This window comes from Diachasmimorpha longicaudata, chromosome 3 (genome assembly GCF_034640455.1).
Source record: "Diachasmimorpha longicaudata isolate KC_UGA_2023 chromosome 3, iyDiaLong2, whole genome shotgun sequence".
Lineage (NCBI taxonomy): Eukaryota > Metazoa > Arthropoda > Insecta > Hymenoptera > Braconidae > Diachasmimorpha > Diachasmimorpha longicaudata.
This window is the reverse complement of record NC_087227.1, coordinates 7215855-7242278: the sequence shown is the minus strand read 5'-3', so window position 1 is coordinate 7242278 and position 26424 is coordinate 7215855. Positions and strand designations below refer to the sequence as shown.

Sequence of the window (26424 nt, the reverse complement as noted above, 5' to 3'; positions counted from 1 at the left end):
GAAACTAGTTGAGGCTGTATCGATCAGCTGTTTCAAGGACTGGGTGGAGTGGTCCCATGTCCCTGGGAAGATGACAACTATCTAGAAGATTGTTATCTAGTGGGTTGATAAATTCAAATGAATTATCTTGATTGGCATGAATCCATTGGTTGACGACTTTTTTTTTTATTCTCAATTTTTAGCAAACAAAGTGTTCAAATCAAATTTCGGCACAATTCCTAAACAAATGAAAAATAAATATTCAATACTACTGTGATAATCTCCAATTATTTAATTAAAAATTGTGTACTTTATTTATTTGTAAAATACAAAATATGCAGGGGATTTTTTTTTCTCAAATTAAACATTAGTAGTTCATTCGAGCTTCAAGAGCATCTGCGCAATCGCAGTGGTCGGAGTGCGCGCGCATGCGTGAGAAGGGGAGCCGTCGCCATGTTTAGAATGGCAATTCCTTTGTCAGCAATCGGGTGAAGCGTCACTTCATACGAATGTGCTCGAAGCTCATCGACCTGGAGCTGGCGCTTGAATTCAAACCTCGGAGAAGACGTGTGTGGGAATTTCGTCAAGAATAGTGTAGTGATTAAATAATGTGAGAGAGTTTGTCCGGTAGCTTGTGAATGAAATCGGACGGATCATGCAATTTTTTCGGTCCTGAACACTACAAGAAAAAAAATGGCGGGCTAAGGCCTTTGTTGGTAAACAGTTACTTTTTTGATCTTCAAAAAATTTGGAGATGTGTTCCCTGTTGTTTGTGTAGTGAGTTAATTTGTGATACGCAATTTTTATTGAATTCATGAGTGTGATGGAATTAATTGCGAGCCCTTTGTCGTAAGAATCACGACAAAGCAATGAAGGTGAAGGATTGAAGAAAATTCGACGTTCACTGGTGTAAATTTTTCGTGTCATTGAAAATGACTAAGTCGCAGAATTGGAGAAGTGTTCAAGAATAATTTTGAGTGTAAGAATGTGGATTCGGGCTGTGAATTGCGATTGTGGAAAAACAGAAGAACTATTTGTATGATACTCTCCATGTCCTGGGCTGTCTACTGCAGCCAAAGTTTGGATATTGTTAAGGTACTAATTTTTTATTACAATCAAGATGCTGCGTGCTATCTTCAAAATTTCTGTACAAGGTAAACAATTTAATAGTCATCAATTCTGAACGCCTGAACCCGGCGACGATATCTCTGTCCGTGAAGTGGTCTCATTGCAGAAAGTTTGTTTTGATGATTTTGGGTATAGTGAGGGATTATGGGAAGAACGCGGGGGGGGGGCTCCGTTCGTACTTGTTCAACTGTACACAGAATTTTCAGACGCTGAGAGCACCACTGTGCAGGGATTCAACTGTAGAGACAAAAAGCTAGGCTGTACATGTGGATCCAGCGCCACATGTACAGCTTACCTTTTTGTCTCTACAGTTGAATCCCTACACAGTAGTGCTCTCACCGTTTGAAAATTTTATGTACAGTTGATCATTTGTACAGTTGAACAAGTACAAACAGAGCCCCCCCTTAAATTTGATCGTAGTCGCCCCATACGCGTCAGGAATCTCCCGGATAATCTCCGATAAACATCTAAACCGGCGATTACTCGACCCTTTTTCAATCCACGACAACTCGAAATCGACAGAGTGAATTGGAATATTTTTGTTGGTAGGGTGAAGTTATTATTTCGCTCTCAGCCATGAGAATCGTGTTATACAAATCACATAATTTGATACAAACATACCGACAATTTTGAGAGTCAGTTCACCCCAGTTTTGGGGCCGAAGTTTTTCTTGTTTTTTCCCTTTATTTATGGAAGTGCGGGATTGTGAAGTATCATGTCGAGGATATACGGATCATCTTCAAGTGATGAGGATGAGGATAGGAATCGTTGGAGGAAGCATACTTTCTTTAAAGGAAACAAGACAAGCGGAAGGGCCGGCCCCTCTGACAGGTTAGCATATTTCACTTTTAACATTTTCCTGTGACGCAACTTATTTTTCTAATGAATTCATCAGTAGCATAATTCGAATATTACACACGTTATAATTGTTTTTCTCATGATTTAGGAAGAAAAGAACACAAAAACATCAAGATCCTGCACTTCCAGACCATCTGGATACATGTAACTACTATCGTAATGAGGTAACTATGAAAAGTTGAAATATTTCGTTGGAGAAGGTAATAAAATTGTAGGAAACATGGAAAACTCCACTTAAAAAATGATAAAAGCAATATCGATGTCTGATCTACCAGGAACTACTACAGTTGGGGACATTTCTAGGGGAAGACGATCCCCTGGTATCGTGTCACAAACGAAAAAAAAATCGAAGCGAACCACGTGAAGTGGCCACTGCAGATGATCCTGTGGAGGCGAAGAGAACGACGACTTATCTACTCATTGATATTTCAGACGATGAAGACGCTAATTTTAATTCTGTTAAAACTGAGTTTTACTATCACGATTTTAAACAAAATGGAGGAGAAAATGATGGAGCGTTGGATGAAATGACGGATGACATGACGGAACAGTCCATTTCCTATCCTCCAAGTCCCTCACTTTCTCAAGAAGTTAAAAATGTATTTGAACTATCAAAACCTGTGCAGAACGTGGAGAATACAGATGTTTTGAATGAGGTGTTAGGTGAAGTCATGCAACAGTGTGTTTTTTATCCCTTAAGAACTTCGACTAATGAAGAAATAGATCCACTGCTATTAGAAAATGACTCTCAATTATCGGGCTCCCGATCGTACATAAAAGAAGAGCGTGTATTGGATCAAGTGATGAATGAAGTCATGAAACAACCCACTCCGTATTCTTCAGGAACTTCAATGAAACCAGAAATTAGTGAATCGTCAGAATCTGAATATCGCATGAATAATAGGACTGTGTTGGATCCATCGACAGATGAATTCATGGGACGGTCTCTTTCCGAACTCTCAAGTATTTCACATCATCGAGAAATTGATCCGCTTGGATCAGAAAGTGAATCCCAATCATTGAAGCCTGAACAGGCCATCAAAAATGACAATACTTCTGCACTACAAACGCCGAGCGTACCTCCTATCTCAAGGCTCTCAGATCATCGAGAGATTGACTTACTCTCCCCGAAAACGGAAGCTGAATCGCAGGAATCTAAAGACCCCGAAAATTATACCACACTGGAGTTGATAATGGATGACGTCATGAATCAGGCCTCCATTAAAAATGAGGAAATTACTTCAGAAAATTTACGTCAGAGAGATCGTTCCCCAGGTTCCTCAGATTATACAGAATCACCTCCATCAAGAAGAAGTCCTCATCGAGTATTGAATGACACTCAATCATCATCAGATCTTGATAGATTGATCGATCGTGCCCTTGAGTGTCGACTATCATCAGTTTCATCAGATTATTCTGAATCAACAGCATCAAGAACACGTCATGATCAAGTCACCAATGACACCCCATTATCATCAAGTCTTGATAGATGCATTGATGATACTCTTGAGAGTCAACTGTCCTCAATTGCATCAAATTATTCTAAACCAGTATCATCAAGACGTCGTTATCGAGCAGTAAGTGGCACCCAATCATCACATCTTGATAGATTGATCGACCGGGCGCTTGAGTGTCGACTATCATCAGTTTCATCAGATTATTCTGAATCAACAGCATCAAGAACACGTCATGATCAAGTCACCAATGACACCCCATTATCATCAAGTCTTGATAGATGCATTGATGATACTCTTGAGAGTCAACTGTCCTCAATTGCATCAAATTATTCTAAACCAGTATCATCAAGACGTCGTTATCGAGCAGTAAGTGGCACCCAATCATCACATCTTGATCGACTGATCGACCGCGCGCTTGAGGGTCGACTATCATCAATCTCGCCGAATCAATCTAAAGTCCTATCACCCAGGAGAAGTCGTCATCGAATAGAAAATGACCCCGAATCACCTCCAGATAATAGAAGGATTAATCGTGTTTGTGAGAATCGATCTGCCTCAATCGTTCCAGCAGATTCTAATCAATGTTTCGTTCATGACCAAAATGCTCTGGATTTCATAAGAGAGAGGCCTCTGGAATCTGACGATGATGAAGATGATGATGAATTTACACCAAGTGCTAGACCCGAGAGCATTGTTCAAGCGAATGCTCATGATTCCTCGGTCATACCGAACAGAGAAAATAATGAAACTACATGTCATCGTCGTAGAGATCCCCAGAATAAATATTATCCCAGAAAACATTTCAGTCCTAACGAGAACAAGGCAATGATAGATATTCTTATTTCGGATGATCAAATTCATCGTGCAACGACCTTGTCGTACTGGCAGAGCATTGCACTATTGCAACTTGAAGCCCTGAAAGGTCGCTCCGCAAAATCTCTCTTCAATCATTTTATGAGATTCTTGCTGCCGAAGAGGTACGCAGGATATGTGAAAGATCCTTTTGCTCTGGCCCAATTTGACGCTATGTATGAGGAGTGGGTCCACAGGTCCAGAATTTAGGTCAAGGCAGTGGTGAAAATCGACAAGTCGATTCAGGTAGAAATCGTCTTCTTGAATCATGTCTCCTGAACGAATGAAATGTTTAGAACAAATCACAATCAGCCAAAAACGTTGATTTCACTTTATTTTGTAATTGAAATCGTTCAGGGGGTGAGTTTAGGTGATATTCTTCCAAGCTCGATCAAGGGGAGAAGTGAATATATTGTTTTAGATGTCATTGGGTCGCTGGCGACTTGAGAAGAGGTCGTTAAGTTGTTGATACTAGTTTTACAATTTTACAGGAGCCCGTTGGGGTTCAAGTGATATATACATGATTTAAATTTCGGGATTGAAGTAAAAAACATTGTAATGGAACCATTCAAGGGTGGGAATGTCCTGAAAAATCCGAAAAAAATAAACAATGTTTTTGATATACTATGTTAAAACGATTGCCAAATTATGTAGATGATTTATTTTATTATTAATTAATTGGTGAAATAAAATTTTTGGTACTGAGTTTCATGGCCATACTAATTTTCAAAATCCTGATCTTGATGGTTCGCCTCTGATGAAAGAGTATCCTCTGAGATACTGGAATGTCTCGAGGGCAGCCGAACCCCGACATTCGCCACACATATGTCCACAGACTGGAAAGGAACCATTCCGAAAAATTCCATGATCTGTGTGCAAATATTCCTCCACAAGCGATCCATATGTCAAGAAAGAACTTACCTCCTCACATCTTCTTCTATCCCTCTTGCATTCGTCAGTAAACTCCTGGTACTCTTGAGGAATTGCCTCAGGGGGCAAATCCTCGAGGATCAGTTGTAAATTACTCTCGACAAATTCGGAACATAAGGCATAATTGGTTGAGAATATCCTGAATGTGAGGGTGGTATGTGCTGGGAAGACACCTCTTGACGGTAAAATTCCCAGGCAAATCTCATTTATGACATCCCATCGGAAATCCAAATCAAATTGGGACATATTGGAGGCTGTAACCAGGATGGAGAGTGCCTCTGGATCGAGTTCTGTTATGAAGAAATTACAGAATTTGTTGTCTTCTAATTCCGTCAGACAAACGGATTGTCTCGTTAAATTGGAGCCGAAGTGGATGAAATCCCAGTGGAACATTACTCCGTCTCCAAGGAGTTCGAAGGATTGGACGGACAAGTTGTCGCAGACGATGAATATCTTCTCTACGTGAAGACCGTTTACGTTGGGAGTGAAGAACATCCTGAGGATCATGGACTGGTTCTGGTGGAGGTGAAAAAACGCGGGCCAGAGGGTGAAGCTGCTTGTTATGAGCTTTGAAGTGTCTGTAAGATTCTGGAATGTGGTGCAGGGAAATTTTTTTGGTAATTTTGATGAAGACGTTTATATCACTACATTTTCTCCACTGACTATCAAACGTACGGTGATATTACTCCAGTGCCAGTTGGCCTCGGAGATGAGGAAAAATCTCCCTGAATTTCCTAGATTCGTTAGTTTTACTTCGTTTGTGTTCTCGTCGCCAACGAGACAATCCTTGCATTCTAGTTCTCCATCGTTCGCCAAACAGGTTAACGATCCCCTTTTTGGGCTCCGGGAGAGGTTCGACTGGTGGAAAATGAGGTCGTCCTTCATGTTGATCAGGGTCGAAGGGAATGAACAGTCCCTCGGGTAATTTTCACCTGTAGTTTCCAAAAGAAAACAACAACAAGAAATATAAATACATTTCATCACTCGTGCGAAAATAAATTTTTACGTATGTTCCCATGATTTACGCTTAGGGCTCTACAGCTGTGTGAAAAAGGGCTCTTGGACCCTCTCAGAGGATATCCCTTACTTTCGACGAGTGCTACATTATTTCGTGGGTCAGAAAATATTTTTAATCTCTTCCTTTCAGAGAGTCTAGATAATCTCCTTTCAGTTCATCTCGAAACTTTTCTCGCACTATCATCAAACATTTTTTGCGAGTCTTCTGACCTTCAATTTCAGTTGGATATTTTCTTTTCGATACAATTAATTCCCCAGATAATTGAACATTCAGTCTTCACCTATCAAAATTGGTGGATCTCGATGGGCTTGGACATTGATGACTACTGGAAATCCCCCTTCAACATTAACCACTATCTTCTCACTATAATCCTCCGGAGTCATCGCTTTGAAAATAAGAGTTAGAGTCGTACTTATCCCGGGGGCAAGATCCTCTCTGTCTCCACTTCTCGTTCTCCAAATTAATTTCAATTTAGAGGCGTCGAATCTTCTTGCTAGCTGGTATTTAGCTATTGTCACGTCACTGACGTTTCGGATCAGGATCATTTTCTCAAAAATACGATCATCATTCAATAATCAAATTTATCAATGAAGAAAGGAAGTTTTATACAAATAGTTTAGATAGTTGGCATTGTTTTTTATGGTATCAATGGTTGTCTGGAGAAATAGGAATGGTCCGACATTTTTTTAAAATTAAACCACGTATTTATGGAAAACTTACTTTATACTCTCTCCCCAGGTGAAAGTTAGGAAACTCAATTTCCACTGGTTCAGCCTTCAAAATTCTCTGAAACACCCTAAAATCCAAATTCTGCATCTCGTCCATAGCTACCCCTGCCCATTGAACGGTTTCTATTTGTTTGAAGTTTCTCTTCTGCTTGAACTTCACACACTTCTTCTTCACTTTTTCGATAAAATCAGATATTTTTAAAAAAGAAGAGTCCTCAGGTTCCCCCGAACCTTCAAAATAGTCATCAAATTCAAAATTCGTTTCACAAAAAATCTCTGGGAAAATCTCTCGAGCCAGCGGACTCAGGTCCACAAGATCCACCCAATAATCATCTCTGAACTCCATAATTTAATGAAAAAATTGAATTCAAAAGATCTCCAATTATTTGTTTGCAAATATCTTCCTTACACTCGTACCTCTCACATCATTCATTGACCTCTCTCTTTTGTTTTATTGCAATAGCCACTTTAAACTATTTTCTGAACTAGAGTATCTCTATCTCATCTGATGTCTTCTACTTTTCCAATCAATACTTAATGCTGTAGTGAAATAGTAAAAGAAATTTCACCTGTTTAAATCAAATAAATTTCATCGAATATAATTCTCGGCAAACATCCCGAATCTAATAATAATTTCATAAGATGACAATCATCGGGAAAGGAATAAATCAATAAAATTATCCGATTATTCGTGTAAGAATGAATTTATTATACTCGTACATCGTTTATGCTTATGTAGAAGTCTCCATCCCTCAATCTCACTGAAACTTTCACACTCACACTCACTCATATCGTTCACATTTCGTTTAATCTCTCTCCAGTTAAACCCTCCCACAATCATCAAAGACCAAGAAAGAGATTGATTAATCGAGTAACTAGACTTATCGATTTATTTGATTCATTAATTTAATCGGGAGAGGGCAATTACCTTCCTAAGAACGTAATCCTTGGTTTCATACCATTCTACAAATATTTAATCCTCAATTCATAGTTGAACTTTGTGCCACCAGCTGCGATGATAAATTTCAAATCTTTCATTTCATCATTATTTTTTTTTATGAACCTGAATGAAATCAAAAAATCAATTTAATGGATGAATTTTTTCAACAACGTTACCCTCAAGCTGGTGTTATTCTGAAAATATATAAAATTTCTGATTGATATCTAAATTCTCTTAAAATACATCCCCCTCATCTCAACTTAAATAACCTCCTTCAATTATTATCTGCAAAGTGATGGACTCTATGATATCTGTTATGCTTTTTTAATGATAATCACTATTCAGTAAAAATTAAAACTCAAGAAATAACAGTTTTACCTTATACACTGAAACATAAACGTCTAGAATACGTTCCTGTTTTTTTAATCTAGTGCCTAGATTAATGAATTTACTTCATTCATTCTGTGGGATTTCTTCAGATGTCTGTCACCCTCGTCAAATGATCAATTGTCTTTTTTTATTCTTGTGTTCATTTCAATTGGATGGGGCTTTGTACCTGCACAGTCTAGGTGGTGAAAAAATTCTCCCTGGGGCTCTTTTTTCCCTCGAGGTACGAGGTTGAAACATTCTTACATATATACATCGACAAAATTTGTTTCTTCATTATTCATCAGATTTAGTCCTCACGTAATTTTTGTGGCGAGATGTTGTCTCATTTATCGAGCTCGAGGGCTGCATATTGTTCTTCATCCACTTCTGTCATCATCAGGTTGCCATCTGGGAGGAGAAGAACCACTCTTCTTGTGCCACCTGGAACAATTAATTATTGAAAAAATTATTTTTGCAATATGCACAATTGACCGCAATAAGCAATCAACAAAAATAGAAGGAAAAGTGTAAAAAAAGGAAGTAACTAATAACAGAAACATATAGTGAGACAGAGCAAATGAAAAAGAAGTTGAAAACAAACAAATGATGAAGTGCTCACCCGGAGATGGATCATCAGCCTGTACAACTTGTGCCACGACCTGTGCTTGTCCCTCTGGGTCTTCAGCGCTCTGTGCTCCACTCCCCTCCATAATCGACATAACCACCTGATTCTCCCCAGTAGCCTCTTCTCCCTCCTTAACATAGAACTGCGATCCCAAATTAACCTGATCAGGAATGAGCTGCGCAACAGCCTCAGCAACAGCATGATCCAATGTCAGTACCGAGCCATCCTCTCCTTGCTGATCCGTCGTAACATAAACACACTGTTGTTCACCATCAGCTCCACGAGTCACTAGCAACGTCTGTCCATCTTCAGCATGTCCAGCTACCTGATAAACTACCCCATCCTCCCCAGTGATTGTAACAAGATTCGATGGATCCTCGACCCTCCTCTCCTCCTCCTTAATATCAGGAGTAATTTCACCAGGTGTAGCTGTTGATACTGAAGTTGTAGGAATGGTGACACCTTCAGTGACGATTCCTTGGTCCTCAGTGACTGTCGTAACAGTTGATACATTGGTACTCGCAGCAGTTGTGACAGTATCATCGAGACAGGGCAGATCACTACTAGCACCAACGCTAGATAGACTAATACCTCCATCTGTTTGGACAATGGTTCCGGTGGTGCCACCAGGACTCATTTCCACCCTCATTACCCCTCCAGTTTCACTCAATGACTCCAAAGTAGGTAAAATCAGTTCGGTCGTTGTTGGTGTAGTCTCAGTGACATTCACACCACCAGCATCCCCAGGTACTGATCCAGCACTGGTGACGGGTGTAACAACAGCCTGCAGCTCAGCAGTAGTAGCTAAACTCACTGGTTCAGGCTCTGGACCATCAACAGTCTCCATGGGCTCACCATCAGGCCCAATGATCCTTCCTGTTAAAGGACACAGAGTGAAGGGTCTGGGACTCTCAGGCTCGACTTGTTGTGCTGTTTCCACTTCAGGTGGTGGAGCTGGTGTCTCATGCTCCTCAGAGCTATCTTCCGAGCCAACCTCCTGGAACTCCATGTGAAGGCCATCACTCTCGACTATTTTGGTTTCTTTAGGTTTCACTGATGCTTGAGGCGCTACTGGAACTTTTCCCCGAGCCTTTGGCACTTGTTTGTTTTGTGTTACCAGAGTTCTACCCGGGGGCTTTATTCCTCCAACGACTCCAGCAGCCTCTTGAGCTTTGCGTTTCGCCATTAATAGCTTTTGCTGGGGGGATAGCAGACTCTGGGGGGCTTTTGTTGGAGGCTTTGGCGGGGCTTTCGAAGGATGAGGAACTGAGGGAAGGGTTTTTACTACTGGTCCTGATTGACAGTTCACGACTGTGTATTTTGCCCTGACCGGGGGTCCTTGAGTAGAGGCTGCAATTATTCGTTTTGTTAGACGTGGCTGAGTTTGAGGCGAAATCTTTGGTGTTGGCGCTCGGACTGGAGTGCGCACTTGAGTCACACCAAGGACACTGGTGGGGGTCGCCTGGCGAATTGTCGGCCTGGGAAGTAGGGGACGGGAGTCCGGAGTCTTCGGCGTCTGAGGAGATTGGGGAGTCGGGCGGATTGTGGGAGTGGGGGTTAGACGGGGCTGAATGCCCACTTGCTGCTGAACTGTTGTCACCAGGTGAATTGGTTGGATCTGGGTGGGATCGGGTTTTGGTTGGATCTTTATGGGCTCGGCTTTTCCCGGGAGAGATGGGCGTGCCTTAGGGGTGACTGGTTTTGCAATGACCTTCATTTGAGTTACGACCTGGCTTCCATCAGGCTTCGAGACGACTTTAACTGGTGTGATTGAATTCGCTTGTGTGGCAGAGAGCACCTGCTTCCTGACAACAGTTCCACCCTCTCTGTTCTGAACCATGAGGACCCCCTGGCCACCAGAGGTACCCTTCACCGAGATCTTTCCAGTGGGTGTTGAATCCAATTTGATGATTCCCTCCTTTCTTGATAGCACGTAAACTCCAGACGACAAATCTCCCATCTGCTTGGGATCGACCTTGACCACTCCCTTCGCGTTGGCCACCAACACTGGAGTCTGTCCAGTAACAACTTCGGACGTTGTCACAACAGTCTTGTTGGAGCCATTGGATTGGGCATTCGCCCGGTTGAATGCCCTCTGAATGACATCACTCCTTCCCATGAGCCTCTCTTCCTCAGATTCTCCAGTCCAGTCTTCATCACTTCCAGTATCAGCTTTTGCTCTTTTAGGAGCGGTCGCGTCCTCAGAGTCAGAATCAGTTGATTCCATTCTTCTTTTTCCAAGGAGATCACTCTCTTCATCCTTCATGGTTCCACACCACTGCTTCACCTGGATAAAGTGGTATTTCATGAAATTTTTGAAGTGAGATTTATAGACCTGATTGTAATTGTTAAGGACGTGTTCAGTTGTTTAATCTTCAGGACTATTTTGAATCCAACATGAAACAATCTTAAGGACTTATTTAATCGTAGCAAACATGTAACTCTCATATCCTAATGTTCTTTAAAGGGTCTTTACATTAAAAAGTAATTGGCCCCCAAATTCAAATTCCCTGAAGACTCGCGTGATTCCAAAAGCAACGTGACCCTTGCAAAACACCGCACAAAAGTCGTTTTTTCCAAAAATCTATTACCAAAATAAATGGCTTAGTAAGAAAACGTGAAACATATTTGATTGCTAATAAATTATTTTTATGAGTTAGAATTTCAGTTCTAAAACCGCACGGGATTCCTCTCAAGCTTTTTGTTATTTAAATTTATTCTTCAACTGCATAAGCAATGAGCCCATATCATTAAATATCTTCCAGTGTAATAAAAAACAAAAAAAAATCACCTGATCCATCGCCTTCGACTTGCTGGATCTCATAGGTCGGACAGTCTGAGCAGCAGTACTAGGTCCAGGTTTGCCGATCTCCGGTTTTATCAATGTCTTCTGAATGTTAGGTCTGGCTACGATTTTCGTAACAGTTCCCTGCTGCTGCATCTGCAGCTGCTGTTGAGCCTTCAGTTCCTTTAGTTCCTTCTGCTTCGCCAAATTTCTCTCGAACTCCTCCAGGAGGTATTTACAAGTGTTGACAACCTCAGCAGACTCCCACGAGTTTTGCTCTGTGGGATAGCCCTCCCACTTCAAAAGGAACTCAGCACACTTCTTCTTGGTGTTGTATCGTTTTGCCATGATCTTCTCGACAGCGAATTCCTCTTGATTCTCCTCTTCTTCTTCCCCAGGCATTTTCCCTGGCTTTGTTTTAGGCTTAACAATGGTCTTGGGACGCGGTTGGATGGGTTTTTTCTCCAGGAATGATTGTTGCTGAGGCTCTGGCTTTGCTGGATCCACTTTAGTCGTCTTCTTAGCATCACTGTCCTCGGGCTGACCATTTCTAATTACTTTTCGTACAACAACAGTCGATTTAATTCCATCTGCTGTCTGCATTTGACGTGGTGCCTCTTGCATCTTGGCATTACTGATTCTCGTGAAATTTTGAATTGTCTTGCCAGCTGTCACCCATGACTCTCTTATATTTGCCTCCATCTTGCACCATTTCTGGTAAAGCTTCCAGGAGTTGGAGGAATCCTTGTCTGAGCCCTCCTGCTGGATCTGGGAGTCTTTCCACAGAAGGAATGCCCATACCTGGGCTTTTTGTTCGTTGTTACCATTATCACGAAAGTGAGAGGTTTTCGAGCAGACACCCTCCTTTGAGCGATGCTCCTGAAACTGTTCGATGAAGTGGAATACTGAGTGGCACTGACCGCAAACCAATACGTCCAAACGGCCCATTTCCTCTTGAGCAGCTGCAATTGTTATTGCCATTAGATTTAAAAAAATGGTTTCATCATCAAACCGCCCTCAAAAATAGAAAAAAATGGCGTTTCCAAGTTTTGGAGAAGAATTTTTTAATACATTTATTGATTTTCTTCGTGATCTGAATTTCTAAAGAATGCAGCTGTTTGATTTCTTTAGAGACAGGAAGATTGTGGAATATCTGAATGACTAGGATCTAGATTTAATTTGTTTGATTTTCAATGAAAATCTTCCAATCAGTCAAAAATTGGTTTATTCCCAGGATAATGCATGCATTGCCTTTCAGTACGAGGGGTCCACCAATTAATAAATACTCGTTCACAACAACGGACTCTTGTCATCTCTGAACCCACGAAAGCCAAACTCTCATACCTTTGATCACGCTGGGATTGTTATTGATGACCACAGGGCCATCGTCACCCTCCATCTTGCCCAGTACGTCCAATCCTCTTTGAGTCACCTCTTCGATTCCTGCAACCAAAAGCCCATCAGCACTAGCTCGAACCCATTACCAGACCCCCCCAACCCTCAAAAACATCTCCAACACTCCGAATCGAACCCCATCCCCCCTCCCCTCATCACACTAATAATATAAAATGGCACAGAACCCAACAATCAATCGAACAATCCCATAAATCCAATAATAACGTACAACAATGCCGAAGTTATTGCTCACAACCCTGGAGACGTGGTTGGAATGCACTGAAAGGGTTAGTATTCAACTGGCTGGATTCTTCCGTCAATAACCAAGGGACAATAATCCTCGTGCAATAGCATTTTCGATGATTTAAACCAACAGTTTTGTCTTTCCCTCCCCAGTATCAATAAACTCAACGATTAATAAACTTGTCAATGAAAAGACCGAAAAAAGCCGCCGATGCCTCGCACTCAATCCAAGATGGCACTCACTTCCCACCTCTCTCTGGCCTCGGTGCAATCGTTGAATTCCCAAACGCAACCCCAGGGGCTACGTCGGCTTCACTTCCGCTTTAGTATTCACAATACCCAACTTTTTGCAGCGTTTTCCGACGGTTTCAGCACGTATTCAAATGATTTTCACAGTTTTGGGATTTTTTCTTGTCGTGGAAACGGGTTTCCGAGAAGTCTCGGGGGATTTGTGAATTTGGTGGGAGCTCGTGGCGTATTATTTTTTTCCCGGGTATGTTCCGGTGCGAATTTCCCGTCAGGGACGCAAGGCAGACATTGGAACGCGCGCAGCAGCGTCGGGGCGACTGTGGCGACAACTTGCGGAAAAGTCGGGCAATTTTTCTTTCTGTTGGAATTTTTTTTTGGCGGGAAATTGGGGTTAGGAAGAAAGTTGGAAGAGGGTTGGTAGATTTATTTTTTATGGATCTTCATCGTAAAAGGTTTTTAAATTAACAAGAATTTAGTTTTTTCCAGAAAAACATCGTGAAAATGTTCACTTACGTCAATTTTTAGTTGAAATGTTAATGTATTCAAGTACAATGATTCGTATTATTCGTCATATTACGATTCAATTTATTTTAATGGGGTAACAATTGTGGAATATATTTACCTTAATTGATTTTGGCGATTAATGAGCACTTGTCGCTCTGTGATGGTGAGAGGGAAATTTTACGTTTTTTTCGAAAGATCGTGGGGGGTAGAATGAAAGTAATAATGGCTCACATATAGTTTAATTTATGTTGAAATCAACAAACAAGTGTCATAAATACCCATTGAAAAAAGACAATAAAGTTGGAGTCTTTCGACTAGCGAATTATCTAAAAGTCAGTTTCATTTATTTCAATATTAATGTAGTATGAGTGGGTTAAATAATTTGACTCTATAGATGTTCGGTCTGATATAAAAATTGTATGTCGTACATAATACTTTTTATCATTAGGCAGCCTTTGTACATCAATCGATATAAACCTTAACGCTACAATGTAAACATAAAAAAGCAGCTGATTTTTTTGGCATTCTTAGACATAAATTTTCTTTTAAAAAGTTCTAAACAAAGTCACAACTTAAAATTGTTTGTTGTACATTCTTCAGTGACTTACTTAAGCACAGTGAGTCTACTATGTCAGTTTTAACACAAAATCGTCTTATTTTTGTTTTTTTTTTTAATTTTGATTGCATTTTTTCTATATATAGAATTGTCAAAAGCTCCTCCATGACTTCAAAGTCACTTTCTATTACTTGAGTTATGTCTGTGTACTGATAATTGATCTTCGATAATTTTTTAGATTTTAATCTTCGAATTCTCTTCTTGATGAATAAAAAAACCGACGCAATTTGTGTTCCCCTCCTTTCAACAATTAACTACAATTTTGCTTATAGACTTCGGTGGCAGCTGACTCATGTGGAATAGCGGGCATTTCTTCGAGAGGTCATGATCGATGACTAAAGCTCCTCTCACAAGGTGGCCTGAATTTCTTCGAGCATGGAAATGAGATTGTCCAGACCAAAGAGTAATCCTTCTTCATGATTTCCCTCCACCCAGGGTGTTCTATGATTGAGTCGTTTACCATCAGGCACTGGGTAAGTCTTGGCGAAGTCTATAAGCCAGACACCGACCTTTTCTTTGTCATAGATCATGAAAATACTGCTACCTATTACCTGTTGACAAATGATAATGACATTTATTGAAGGCCGCTCGGTTTCTTGTTATAATTAATAATAAGCTGAACTTGTTTTGATGTTTAAGTCCTGATGAGAATGATGTTACCGATAGTCATTTCAGTATAACTTCATTAAATGGGGGGAGAGGGGGGAGGGGGGATTACAGAGCTTGTGAACATTTGGAAACAAAAACTAATAAGTCAAACATCTGTCTGAGACAAACCTCATGAGTTTGAAAATACGGGGACACCTCGATTGTCGCCACCAAGTCCCTCAGCTTCTCTAGTAACATCTTGCAGACGCTTTGATTATCCCCTAAAAAAAGCCTCATTGTATCGGTAACACTTTCATGACTCCGTACAGTCTTGAGATCAGTGATTGGAGGTCCTCCAGGTAGTTTCATCGCCTCGATCCTAAACCCATGACTCCAGGTAGAGCTTTGCTCCTCTCTGAACTGCATGTACCTCATCTTCGTCACTGTCTTAGTTTTGTGTTCAGTGGTCGTCGGAGCATTAGGATTTATTGCGATCATCTTGTCGTACAAATCCGCCCTCAGGACTGTTGTGGAAACTTCGGACTCCAGAAAAGTTCTCGTTCCCAATTTAATATCCATAACGTGTGGTTCGTCGAACCCAAACAGAAGGTCCTGGAGCTCGATGAAGGTGTCTCCTTTGTACTCGACCTCTCGATAGAATTGGGGAACGTAACAACTCAATTGCTTGTCCTTGGAGAGGGCCTCGTAGACCGTTCGCTCTGTGTTTTCGGCTCCCCCTGTTCGACGCTTCCAGACAGTCCCTGGACCGGCTGGGGCGAAAACGTCTGGATGACCTGAGAGCTGGAACCAGGATTTTAGACGATTCTTCAGAAGAACGTCGCTTGCCGGGGCCGTCAGATCTAGAGCATGCTGGGGAAGTTTGAGAAAAGTTAGAGATTATATGTGTTTCATTTCAAAGCTAATAATTATGATAAACAATAGGTCGACCATTATTTGGAGCAATTCACAAAACTTTTTTATTTCGGTCAAGCCACTCTCGTTTCATGCCAATGGTATTGAGCAAAGTTTCTTTGACCCTTAAACCTTTTGAACTGGTTCAATGACCCCCATATTTGGATGTTGTCTCCGTGATTAACCTCTAAAAGTGTTTATTATTGTAAAGCATTAAATCTTCAAATTGGTCGTTGGACATTCGAAAATAGTCTGACTCTTATCCGTGGATATGTTTCAACCTTACTACCTTTTCGACCTAATTTACTTAAATTTTCTAATTCAAAAAAAATTTCAGGAATCGATTAGTTCACGGAAATTTATAAACAGTAAATTGGAAAGGTCCTTGAAAATTGACCTTCAGGTTGCGAACCTCTTGGAGTGTTGTTTGGGCACCATACACAAATGAATTTTCAATTAGGATGCTTGAAGGATACGTTTAATTAAAAATATTGAGGGATATTTAAACACTAAAAAATAAATTCCCTTCCAACTTCTTCAACTATCATCATCAGTAAACTCTCAAGATTACTTGACCCTTATTTCAAGGGTAGTTTAAACCTGGCATTTATCCAACCCTTAACAGAATCAAGAAACATAATCCTTCAGCAGCAATAGATTAATGAGATATTTATTATTCAGTCTATCGAGTATTTTTAAAATCATTTACATGTCTTGAAAGTTTGATATTTGTTGAAACGAATTGCTTTCCAAACAATGGCTTAGCCTGGGAATTCTTATCCCCCAAAGTTCTACTTATTGGTATTTATCGAATGAGTGCAGAGAAATTTGATAAATAGCAAAAATTACTGATTTAACTTACTAGGGCAAGAAATTTCAACGACAAATCCTCCTCAGGCATGGTTGTATCTGACAGAACAAGTGGAAAATCTTCCATCTTTTGGGCATGAGAATGAGCAAGTCGCTTAGAGGCTTTTGATGACCTGTTGCCCATGATGATCGTGCGCTCGGTTTTTCGCCACTGACGAAAAGCGCTAATGGCTGTGTATGACCCTGCGGCATCCCTGCTGGGGTCTTTTCGATCTTGTCTAGTTGGTGAGGGGTCATTCTGCTGTTTCACCCTTTGCTGGCCGCGCTGGCTCTTATTTGGCTGCAATTAATGGGATTAATTGTAGACTTTTCGTACATCAAATTATTTTTAGCAAGGGCTCAACAGTGAAAGGGCGCAGTAGTCAAAGAAAATTTATTGTAATATCTTAGTTCTGTTTCTCTGAGATATCCTAGGATTTGTGGCAAATTTCGAAAACAAACAATCCCTAGGCCCATTGCGAATTGAACCTCCGGTCTGCTCAACTTCCAAGGGAATTCGATTCCTTAATTCCTTAATTTTCTGTTGTTACGTTCAAGTAAACACTTAAAGACATTCTGTTCTGAGACTGGCGATTATAATCATTTGTCTCTCAACTCAAAGTATTAGCTTCATCACTTCTGTGTTAAATGAGCTATATACCTCGTGTGGGTCATCACTTTCCGTAAAAACGTGATTAAACCCTTATGATTAGTGTGAGCTGCACCTCCAAAACCATAAGGGTTGTGCTACCTTCCACACAATTTGCCTCTCATTAAAAAAAAGAACGAGTTTTCTGGTTTTAGTCGGAAGCTTCGTGAAGGACGTCCAGAGTGTTTTGAATTCAGGTTCATCTGACATTTAAAATTTGCTTAATCCTTAAAATCATTTCACCCTCAACATTAAACATATTCAAGGGCCACTTAACATTCAAGATCATTTTACCTTTCCATAGAACTATTCTCAATGGGCATTTTATGCTCAAGAGCATTTGACTCTTAATTCCAAACAAAAATAAAAATTTTCAAATGGTTTCAATCAGCCTTCAGGATACCAGAAAGTTTTGTTTAGAGATATGGACGGAACAAAATAAAAAAAATCCCTCACTATCATCTCACCTTTTCTGCACAAAAATATTGTTTATTGTTTATTACTTAATTCTCTGTCAAGGACCTTAGCTCGAAGGTAAATTTGGAAATACAGGTCACTTCCGCTGGAATATGTGAGAAGGGCATACTTCCTTATTTTGAGAAACTTTTGAATTTGCTAATAAAATGAACAATAAGAAGTGAGAAAATAAATTATCGAATCGGTTGCAATGCTCTCGGGGGCTGATAATAAAATCCGAAAGTGCCGAAACTGCTTGTTGATTAGATCGCCTGATAACATTTTTTTTTAATGAACTGTTTCCTCACCGCGACATAAATAACGCAGAGATTATGCTGTGCAAAGATTAACGATCATGAACGAGGATGCTGAGAAGGATGGAATAAATGAGGCCCCAAAAACTCGTTTTGCAACAATATTACACGAGTTGTCAGTCCAATTGACTGTCTGATAATCCACAAGTTTCATTTACGTCAGTGCGATTAATCTCAAACACGCGGCTGTCACTCTCTCTGCCCCCTCGATGCTCTCCACCATCGTTTTTCTTTTATCTAGAGCATATTTAGACTGCGGATAAGGGTCTCAAGTCGTATTTGTTGAGTTACATTTGCCGGTTCGAGGTAATTGAAAGGCGTCATAGATTTGTTTTTTGCATTGTAATGTTCAGTTATGTTTTTTGGAGTTTATTTTGGAGCTTCTCTCATGACTCTCATTATTGGATGCTGGAATGTTAAGGGCGATAGCTCACTGAGTTTTGAGTTAAGGGTCAAGTGGTATTGAGAGTCAACAACGGGTTTAAGAACAGCTCTAGTTGAGGGTAAATTATTCTTGAGGTCAAACGGAGGAAAAAAAGGGACGGGCTATTTTAACCCTTAACTTTCTTGCAGCTCTTCATCATCAGCTCTCGAAGCCACTCCATTACAGAGATAATCCACGTTCAATACATTTCGATTTCATAAAAATATAATTTCAACTGACTCCTCTTAATGTTCAATTATCCCAATGACAAGTGGGTTAAAAATAAAATTTAATGAACCACTTTTCACATAGAATTTTTCGATCAACAAAAACATCTCACAATTACCGAAATCATCAAGTTACACTCCTCACAATTAACCACTTTGGCTTTACACAAATATTCTGCAAATGTCAATTATCTTCGCGTGTTCCCATTAATTTCCGCAAATCAACAATTGCCCGCCACCCACGTACTGACACACATGCAGGAGGAATCAACCTACATTGCACTAAAGGACCGTTAACATTCTCCAGAGTAGCTCAAAGTAAACGTGACCGCAATGACTGAATAAAAAAATCCGGAAAACCGTATAAAAAGTAGAACTGATAAATCCTCCGAGAGTTTCGAGTAGTTAATCCCTTTAAAAAAGCTGATATTAGTCACTGATATTATTATTATAGGAATAGCAAAATCTGCTGAAAACTGACCTTTAAATGATAATAATTCTGTGCTCAAACAACTTGCACTATAACAATGTACATTACTTCATAAAAAAATTTCGGAATTACTGGGCAATTTACTCTATTTTACATCTAAACGAAAATGAACTGCAATAATTGTTAGTGTTCTCGATGCTTCAGTGGTGAAGCGATAAAACCATCCAACGGTGTTTTTTTTTGCTAGCCACTCTTAAACAAATATCGTGAAACCTAAGGGAGATACAAAAATTTTTATCATAACCTTTTTTGTAGCACTAAATCCGCCCTTCATGAAAGGTCGTAATGAAAATACCATTATCTCCGTTAGATTTGGAGATACATCTCAAAAACTCCACCAAAAATTATGACAACTTGAACCATTCTACAGCTAAACAATTAACTCATCAAATAACTTCATTGTTTCAGCAAATTTTTTTTCTTCCACTTTTTAGCGACCATTTTTTCCCCCATTGGAAGAGTCATTTCAGCTAATTTTTCATGTCAACTAAAGAAAAAAAAATTGAATTAAAGTTGCGGGAATTGAACAAATGAAATTTCCACGCAATCACTCTCCAACTCAATCTCCACAAGTTGAATTCCTAAAGGTTTTCACTAAAAGTCCAAAGCCCTGATATCGATCCCCACTGAACACATGCGAATGGGACCTATACCTTGTTGAAATGAGTCTGGAATAGTCTCTCGTACTGGTCCACAGCCCTCAAACATAGTCTAGTGGTAAATGCCTCGATCCTGGGGGGCATTGGCGCATGGCAGACAGTGCTAGACATATCTACTTATGATTTTTAATAAACGTCAAGACACCTCGCGCAGGTGAACGAACCCTGATATCACTCAACAACTGTACACTTATCTGAAACGAGCACAGAATAAATTTAAGATGAGAGAAAGTTTTCTCCTGTGGTTGTCCACAGACAACTGAATTGGAAAGAGTATGCTAACGTCATTTTATCGGCTGCAAAACTTCTCCCACTTACGACAATCGTGAGAACGGGCTTGGGACACGTGTGTGAGTTGGCGCTTACGATATTGATGATAATATTCAGACTCAGAGGCGAATGTTTGATCATTATTTTTAATTTCTAGAAAATAATTATCAGACATGACACATCTTTTTGAAGAAAACAAAATTCAGAGGAAGCAGTTAATCGCATCAATTATATTTATTCTTATTGATATTGAGGCTTCCAGACCCTCAAATCATTTCACGAATAATAATTACTCATTGGAGAAGAAACGATGATTCTAATATTTCTATATACGAAATTTGTACTTATGCATAAATTATATAACAGTCTCTCACATTCATTGTTGTTATAATTACTCATATAGAACGGTAGGGAGTGCAGCACTCATCAATGAGGTACAAAATGTTTCTCATTAAAACGATGAATCATTTATCAGAAATTGTATGAATAACTTCAATGAATTTGTTAATTTTCAGAACTGTGACATATTTTCGCCAGAATTTTTATTCAACAATTTGTCATTCGTTCAAGCAAAAATTATCTGATGAATATTATTCTTCGAAAATAGAATGATGCTTCTGTTTTAATTGATCTCACATAATTTATTGACTTTCTTCAATGACTCTACAGGGTCATTGAATCGAAATGCTATTGGCTTTCATAGAAATCATGATTTGTCGGAGGGCTAACACGTGGTGTCAATCTACATTCATCAACAAGAGCTGATGAAATTGTATTGTCTATGTGCGGGTAACCGGTAAAGTTTCGAAATTATAAGCAATCGCTGACGTTTTTCATCGGACTGATTTATATTTACAATCTCAAGTAATCGAGGAACAACAGCAATTGAGTATTTTTTCGTTTATTCTTTGCACAACCCCAAATGTTATCGCATTTGCAACGTCAATACAGAAAAGCTATACATATGGGATTAATTTTATGTACGTGGAAGAGACACAATATTTTGTGACGCAGTTTTATTGTTTTCATACGATCGATAACGATGATCGATTGAAATACATTATACATTGAATTATATAAGTGAACCATAGGGCTGTAATTCATAATAATTTTTTACATAACAAAATTCATCAGTTATTTTCTTGAAATGAAATTTTCATCTAAAGCAATTCTTCGTCAAGTTGAACTCACAAATTTTGAAAATTTCACACTTCCACAAGTAAAAAAATAAAAAATATGTTCTACAACCGAATCCACTTCTCCCTAATCCTCAACAAATTGTTTAAAAAATCACACCTCATCGTTACATTGAAACCTCGTACACAATTTGTTTACTGAACATTTCAAGTGAATTATTGAGTCTCAACGCAAGATGGATTTACTTTGGCAATTTTCTGTTATTTATAGTCACGCACAACGGTGCGACAGGAAGGCGCGAGTCGCTTCGTTATCAGTGGACGTACGTCAAACGGATGTTACGACAATCCAATGTACGAGATAAATTGACAATGATAGGGCAAGCTCCAAAATGAATTAAACCAAAACATCAATCAAAGTAATAAAACGAGAGAGTGAATATTGCTATATCTTTGCTTGTGGCTGGCCTGATTGGAAATAAGTCTGAGCCTCCCCGGTCTTTACGCATGTAAATGACGATAATAACACCATCACTGCGCTCATAAAAATAATTTATTAGATTCAAATGAAGTTTATTGAAATACAACCAGAAATAAAGACTATTTCATTTCAAAGTTTTTCTCGCATTCAAACCATGTTTCTTTACCATTAATTAATGTTTATCTGATGCAAATAAATTATTTATTCATGCCCGACTGGCCGTTTACTCACAATAAAACAATTTCTTCATTTGGATTTGATGATTTTTTTTATCAAAAAATATTTAGCCGGGCTTAATAATTTATTATTGCGTGGGAAGGCAGGAGGAGAAATAGATCAAGTCTCGGAAAATCGTTAGCATTAAAAATAAAGAATGCTATTGTTAAACATTGCCTCGATGATTGGACTTATCTGAGTGACTTTGTCACTTGTGCACAGAAGCTTTGTAATCTTTGGCTCTTTAAGATCCTCTAATTTTACCTGATAGTGATTCAAAATCGAATGAATCGTGAGAATATGTTGTTTTCTGAACATATCTGCATGCGTGCTCTGTTTTATTTCTAATTTCGATGGTTTTTCATTTCCTACGACTGATTCTATTTTTGCAATTAGTAATCGATTAAGGGGCGACACGTACGTCATTCGATTCGGTGCATGACTTGAATCATAAACTTCCCCCTTGTCGTTCTAATTCTAGTCAGGAGTGTTTGAAAATTGAATAAAATCACGAGGACATGTTTATATTATATTTTCTGGAGAGCAAATATTTGAGTCTCTCGTGCTGCTGATGTTATGGAGTTCGGCTCTAGCTTGATAATCATCGGTGGAAAAATGTTGAAGAGGTTGTAACGACACTAATTAAATTATGACGATGTTCGCTCATTATTTCAGCCGCTTGAGGCTCCGGAGAGCACAATAATTTTCATATCCGGTCGCTAGTCCCGTCAATCTCTCTTTCCCATACCCTCCTGACGTTATTTTTAGGGAATGGCCAGAGTGAGATTTACGCCTGCGTCATTACCGGACAAACTGATTGCTTTTACCTTAAGAATTCACTAACACTCGAATGATGACGAGAACTCTCACCGAGGAATGCGCCAATTCGGCTTCGTCGGAATCACTGGGATATCCGTACATATAATACGTTGAATGGTATGACGTACGTCGAGAAATTCAACAGACTCATATTTTTCATACTGAATGTCCAGTGCTGAATTTCTTTTTTTTGTGTCACCATAATTTAGTACTGAAACGGTGAAATGGTTCACGTCAATTCACCTCAGCTCAGGTTTCGAGGAATATCTCCTAATCTAAGGGAGATAATGAAATTCACACTATCACATTTTTTAGAGAGTCGATTGCGTGTTACAAATAATAATTTAATTAAAACTGTGGGAAATGATTAAATCAAAATTAAGGGAGGTCCAGTAAAAGGATGGAACGCTCCCCAAATGGTACATAATCATTTTATGGAACTATCGCGTACTTTCTACCTCAAATTACGTGTTTTTTTTTTAGATCCTAAACGTTTACTGGAGTCACTTATAAAAAATTACGATACTGTCACTTAAATTGTCCGATTTGATTTCATAATCCATAAATATTTATCCAGTAAATAAATACTGGTCTTCGTGCAAAATATTCTCCTGAACCACTGATCAAACTTCGACTTCAAAAAAATTCACACCTCGAGTACAAATTCTGGAGCCCCAATTCCAAACAAACGGGAATTACAAAATCCAATTAAATGAATTACAAACGGAGAAGTACAATAAACTGATCGTCCGCAAATTCGTGCGTCACCAGACCGTACACATGACTTTCAACTCATGTATAAAAAATATAAACAACAAAGTTAACAGGTACGAAAGAAAGTATTCAGTTTATTCATGACCCAGACAACAGACTCGATGTGCGAAATACCGAGTATACGTGTTACCCATGGAATTTCATTAACTATTTAAATGACACGTGCGACTATTTGTAGTAAACAATGGTGCAATGTGCACTGAAGAGAGCGGATTTTCCTTGAGGATTTTCCAGACGCACCCAGATGGTAATTGCGGTGAATCGTGAGGAACTAAAGAAATGTGAGGAGAAACTATGGAATGAAGTACGAGTCTGCTTCAACGTCAACGAGAATGAAAACGTGATCGAGATGTCTTCGTTCGATAAGGACACACGATCCTGAGGTATCTCAGGTAACAATTACGTATGATCCTATGTTTTAAAAAATTTCGTACTCTCTTTACTATTTCAAGTAAAAAGATATGACTCTCTCACAAATTTAATTAAATTTGGAATTTAATTGGATTCAATTTAATTGGTAAACTACGAGTGGTAATACAATTAAATGAACCCAAAATCTATCCGACCTCAGCGAAAGCTCAACTGAATAGCTTTAACTAACTATGGATTGATATTTGGCTTTCATGACATTTACACGAAAAAAATATAATTCCGAAAAATTTCACGCAACCACATTTCCCCTGGAAATTACAGAGCAGATACCGACTTCTTATTGACCATATTTCCCGGAGTAGCTCCACATTTGTGCTTTTCCTTCTCACTAATTTCATATCCCATCGTCTCTTTCTTAACCACTCTTCTGTCGTCATAATTCCAATGCCTGGATCAATGATACATTCTTCCACATCAATGGGATGAGTAGATTAGCAGAAATCGACAAGGAAGCGTTGAATTGATTTCGCAAGCTAGAAGCCTTTTCCCCAGGTCGTTTTCGGGGGATGTAACATTCAATTGCATAATTCGCAATCAAGTACTGTCACCATCGCTATCACCATCACCAAACTGAGACTTTCCAATCTCCCTAGCACCTGGTGTATCCCTCAAAAACAGTTTTCCCCGCCATAGCCCTCCCCCTCGTCCCCCCAAGGACTAAATTCCAATGAATCCAAATCAAAACATACCAAAAAAACTGGAAAAGGAGCACCACTTCATGAGAATGAATTTTTTAGCTTCTCAAGGTGCACCTTGAGAGCTCATTATCCATTCCGAATATTTTTTTCCTCATATCCTGCAAACTTGTATAAATAAATAGGTCTCCCGTGATAATTCAATAACAGTTCGCTCCTCCCCTCCTTGAAATAGTGGAGAATCCCTGACCACCTCGTGCCCCCGAAAAATCCCGAAATAATGAGGATCATTGAGACGAATGAAAAAAAATGAGAGTGAGTGGGCAAGAGAGAGCTGAGGCCTCTGAGAGGCCATTAAGAGTCGTTTGTCTCCACTACGGGTGAACGGGGGAGCTGGCTGGTATGCGTGGATACCAAGCTCCGGAGGTCAGCATTGACGCAAATCCATCCGATACCACGTGACCAAAAACTGAACGGGCGGATAAACGCGCCCAAGTCGATACCCAATCGGTACGTGTGCCTTCATCTATTCATTGAATTCAGGATATATTGGATGAATCAATGGGTTATAGACTGTGGGAGAATTATTAAGAAGATTTAATCGTTAGCTAATCACTCGATCACCCGGGGGTGGAAAGTCATTGAATTAGAATACAGAGAACTTGTTGATGGACATCTGAGAATCCGAAGAAGATAGATTTTGTTATAATATTTTTTGTACGGCGAAAAGGGGGACATAGAAAAGACATATCTAATAATATTGTTAATTTCATTAGCTGTTAGGTGGTGGGATTTCACTTAATTTCGATCTGATAATTTTGCCCGAAAATCATGTGATCATATTTATATTTGATTTGTTGAGGACGATGAAATTCACACGAGGAGAAGCAACAGAAACAACCATTTTTAACTATCACAAAAATGTTGGATTTCTCCCGTTTCATTTCAAGTTTTCACTGAATATCTTCAAATCCCGAGGAGATGACAAAAATATCATAAGCACCTTTTCTATAGATCAAAAAAAAGTCTACAAAAAAGGTCCCGATGAGTGCCTGGCTATCTGCAATAGTTTCTGAGATGTTGAGGACAGAGCGAAGTGAATGATAAAAAATTGATAATTTTCATGCCTTACATTTCTGTAGCGCATCAATTCTTCGACCTCCTCCTTCGTTGATATGTCTGAATGAGTTTACGACAGTTCCCACTCTGCTCTTGGCTATCCTATCTGGACGAAGCTTGTCACTGCAGTATCATGATGATGCCGAAGAAATTGTATTGTTTGAATTGTTGACAAATGCTAACACGTGCTTGCGAGGATGCACTTGAACGGACTGGGGCTTCATTAAAAACAAAACCCAGCGAAATACCAACTACGACTCATCGCCGCCTCTTTCCTCCACCTTTTACACTTCAAGAT

The 26424-nt window shown here is 39.4% G+C and overlaps 4 protein-coding genes and 1 long non-coding RNA gene across 12 annotated transcripts; 2 read left to right on the top strand and 3 right to left on the bottom strand.

The window, feature by feature from the left end:
* Positions 1-353: 353 nt before the first annotated feature.
* Positions 354-4980, top strand: LOC135160266 (uncharacterized). 3 transcript variants are annotated; one of them, XM_064116631.1, is made up of 4 exons: positions 354-1074; positions 1528-1938; positions 2054-2129; positions 2217-4980. In XM_064116631.1, the coding sequence occupies exons 2-4, from the start codon at positions 1823-1825 to the stop codon at positions 4482-4484; spliced, it is 2460 nt and encodes an 819-aa protein (XP_063972701.1). In that variant the 5' UTR covers positions 354-1074; positions 1528-1822; the 3' UTR covers positions 4485-4980. The 3 variants fall into 3 exon arrangements, with proteins under 3 accessions (XP_063972701.1, XP_063972699.1, XP_063972702.1); XM_064116629.1 differs by lacking the exon at positions 354-1074 and having other exon boundaries at positions 1425-1938; XM_064116632.1 differs by lacking the exon at positions 354-1074 and having other exon boundaries at positions 1429-1938; positions 2241-4980.
* A 6-nt stretch (positions 4981-4986) lies between these two features.
* LOC135160280 (uncharacterized) lies at positions 4987-7504 on the bottom strand. The gene is made up of 5 exons (XM_064116661.1): positions 6943-7504; positions 6503-6770; positions 5880-6136; positions 5196-5792; positions 4987-5110 (listed from the first exon to the last, which is right to left on the bottom strand). Exons 1-5 carry the CDS (start codon positions 7294-7296, stop codon positions 4994-4996), a joined length of 1593 nt encoding a protein of 530 aa, XP_063972731.1. The 5' UTR covers positions 7297-7504; the 3' UTR covers positions 4987-4993.
* Positions 7505-7635: 131 nt separating this feature from the next.
* LOC135160262 (mediator of DNA damage checkpoint protein 1) lies at positions 7636-13781 on the bottom strand. Of its 3 annotated transcripts, none has more exons than XM_064116620.1 (5): positions 13551-13781; positions 13014-13112; positions 11676-12631; positions 8879-11171; positions 7636-8700 (listed from the first exon to the last, which is right to left on the bottom strand). In XM_064116620.1, the coding sequence occupies exons 2-5, from the start codon at positions 13066-13068 to the stop codon at positions 8603-8605; spliced, it is 3402 nt and encodes a 1133-aa protein (XP_063972690.1). In that variant the 5' UTR covers positions 13069-13112; positions 13551-13781; the 3' UTR covers positions 7636-8602. The 3 variants fall into 3 exon arrangements, with proteins under 3 accessions (XP_063972690.1, XP_063972692.1, XP_063972689.1); XM_064116622.1 differs by having other exon boundaries at positions 13558-13781; XM_064116619.1 differs by having other exon boundaries at positions 13294-13780.
* A 109-nt stretch (positions 13782-13890) lies between these two features.
* Positions 13891-14905, top strand: LOC135160329 (uncharacterized). Its single transcript, XR_010298531.1, has 2 exons — positions 13891-13969; positions 14043-14905. It is a non-coding gene; the product is annotated as an uncharacterized LOC135160329 (long non-coding RNA).
* LOC135160286 (inositol-trisphosphate 3-kinase homolog) lies at positions 14458-26344 on the bottom strand. 4 transcript variants are annotated; one of them, XM_064116672.1, is made up of 4 exons: positions 26140-26344; positions 17039-17326; positions 15454-16134; positions 14458-15227 (listed from the first exon to the last, which is right to left on the bottom strand). In XM_064116672.1, the coding sequence occupies exons 1-4, from the start codon at positions 26152-26154 to the stop codon at positions 15024-15026; spliced, it is 1188 nt and encodes a 395-aa protein (XP_063972742.1). In that variant the 5' UTR covers positions 26155-26344; the 3' UTR covers positions 14458-15023. The 4 variants fall into 4 exon arrangements, with proteins under 4 accessions (XP_063972742.1, XP_063972739.1, XP_063972740.1 ...); XM_064116669.1 differs by lacking the exon at positions 26140-26344 and adding an exon at positions 20239-20502; XM_064116670.1 differs by lacking the exon at positions 26140-26344 and adding an exon at positions 19830-19898.
* Between the last annotated feature and the right edge of the window lie 80 nt (positions 26345-26424).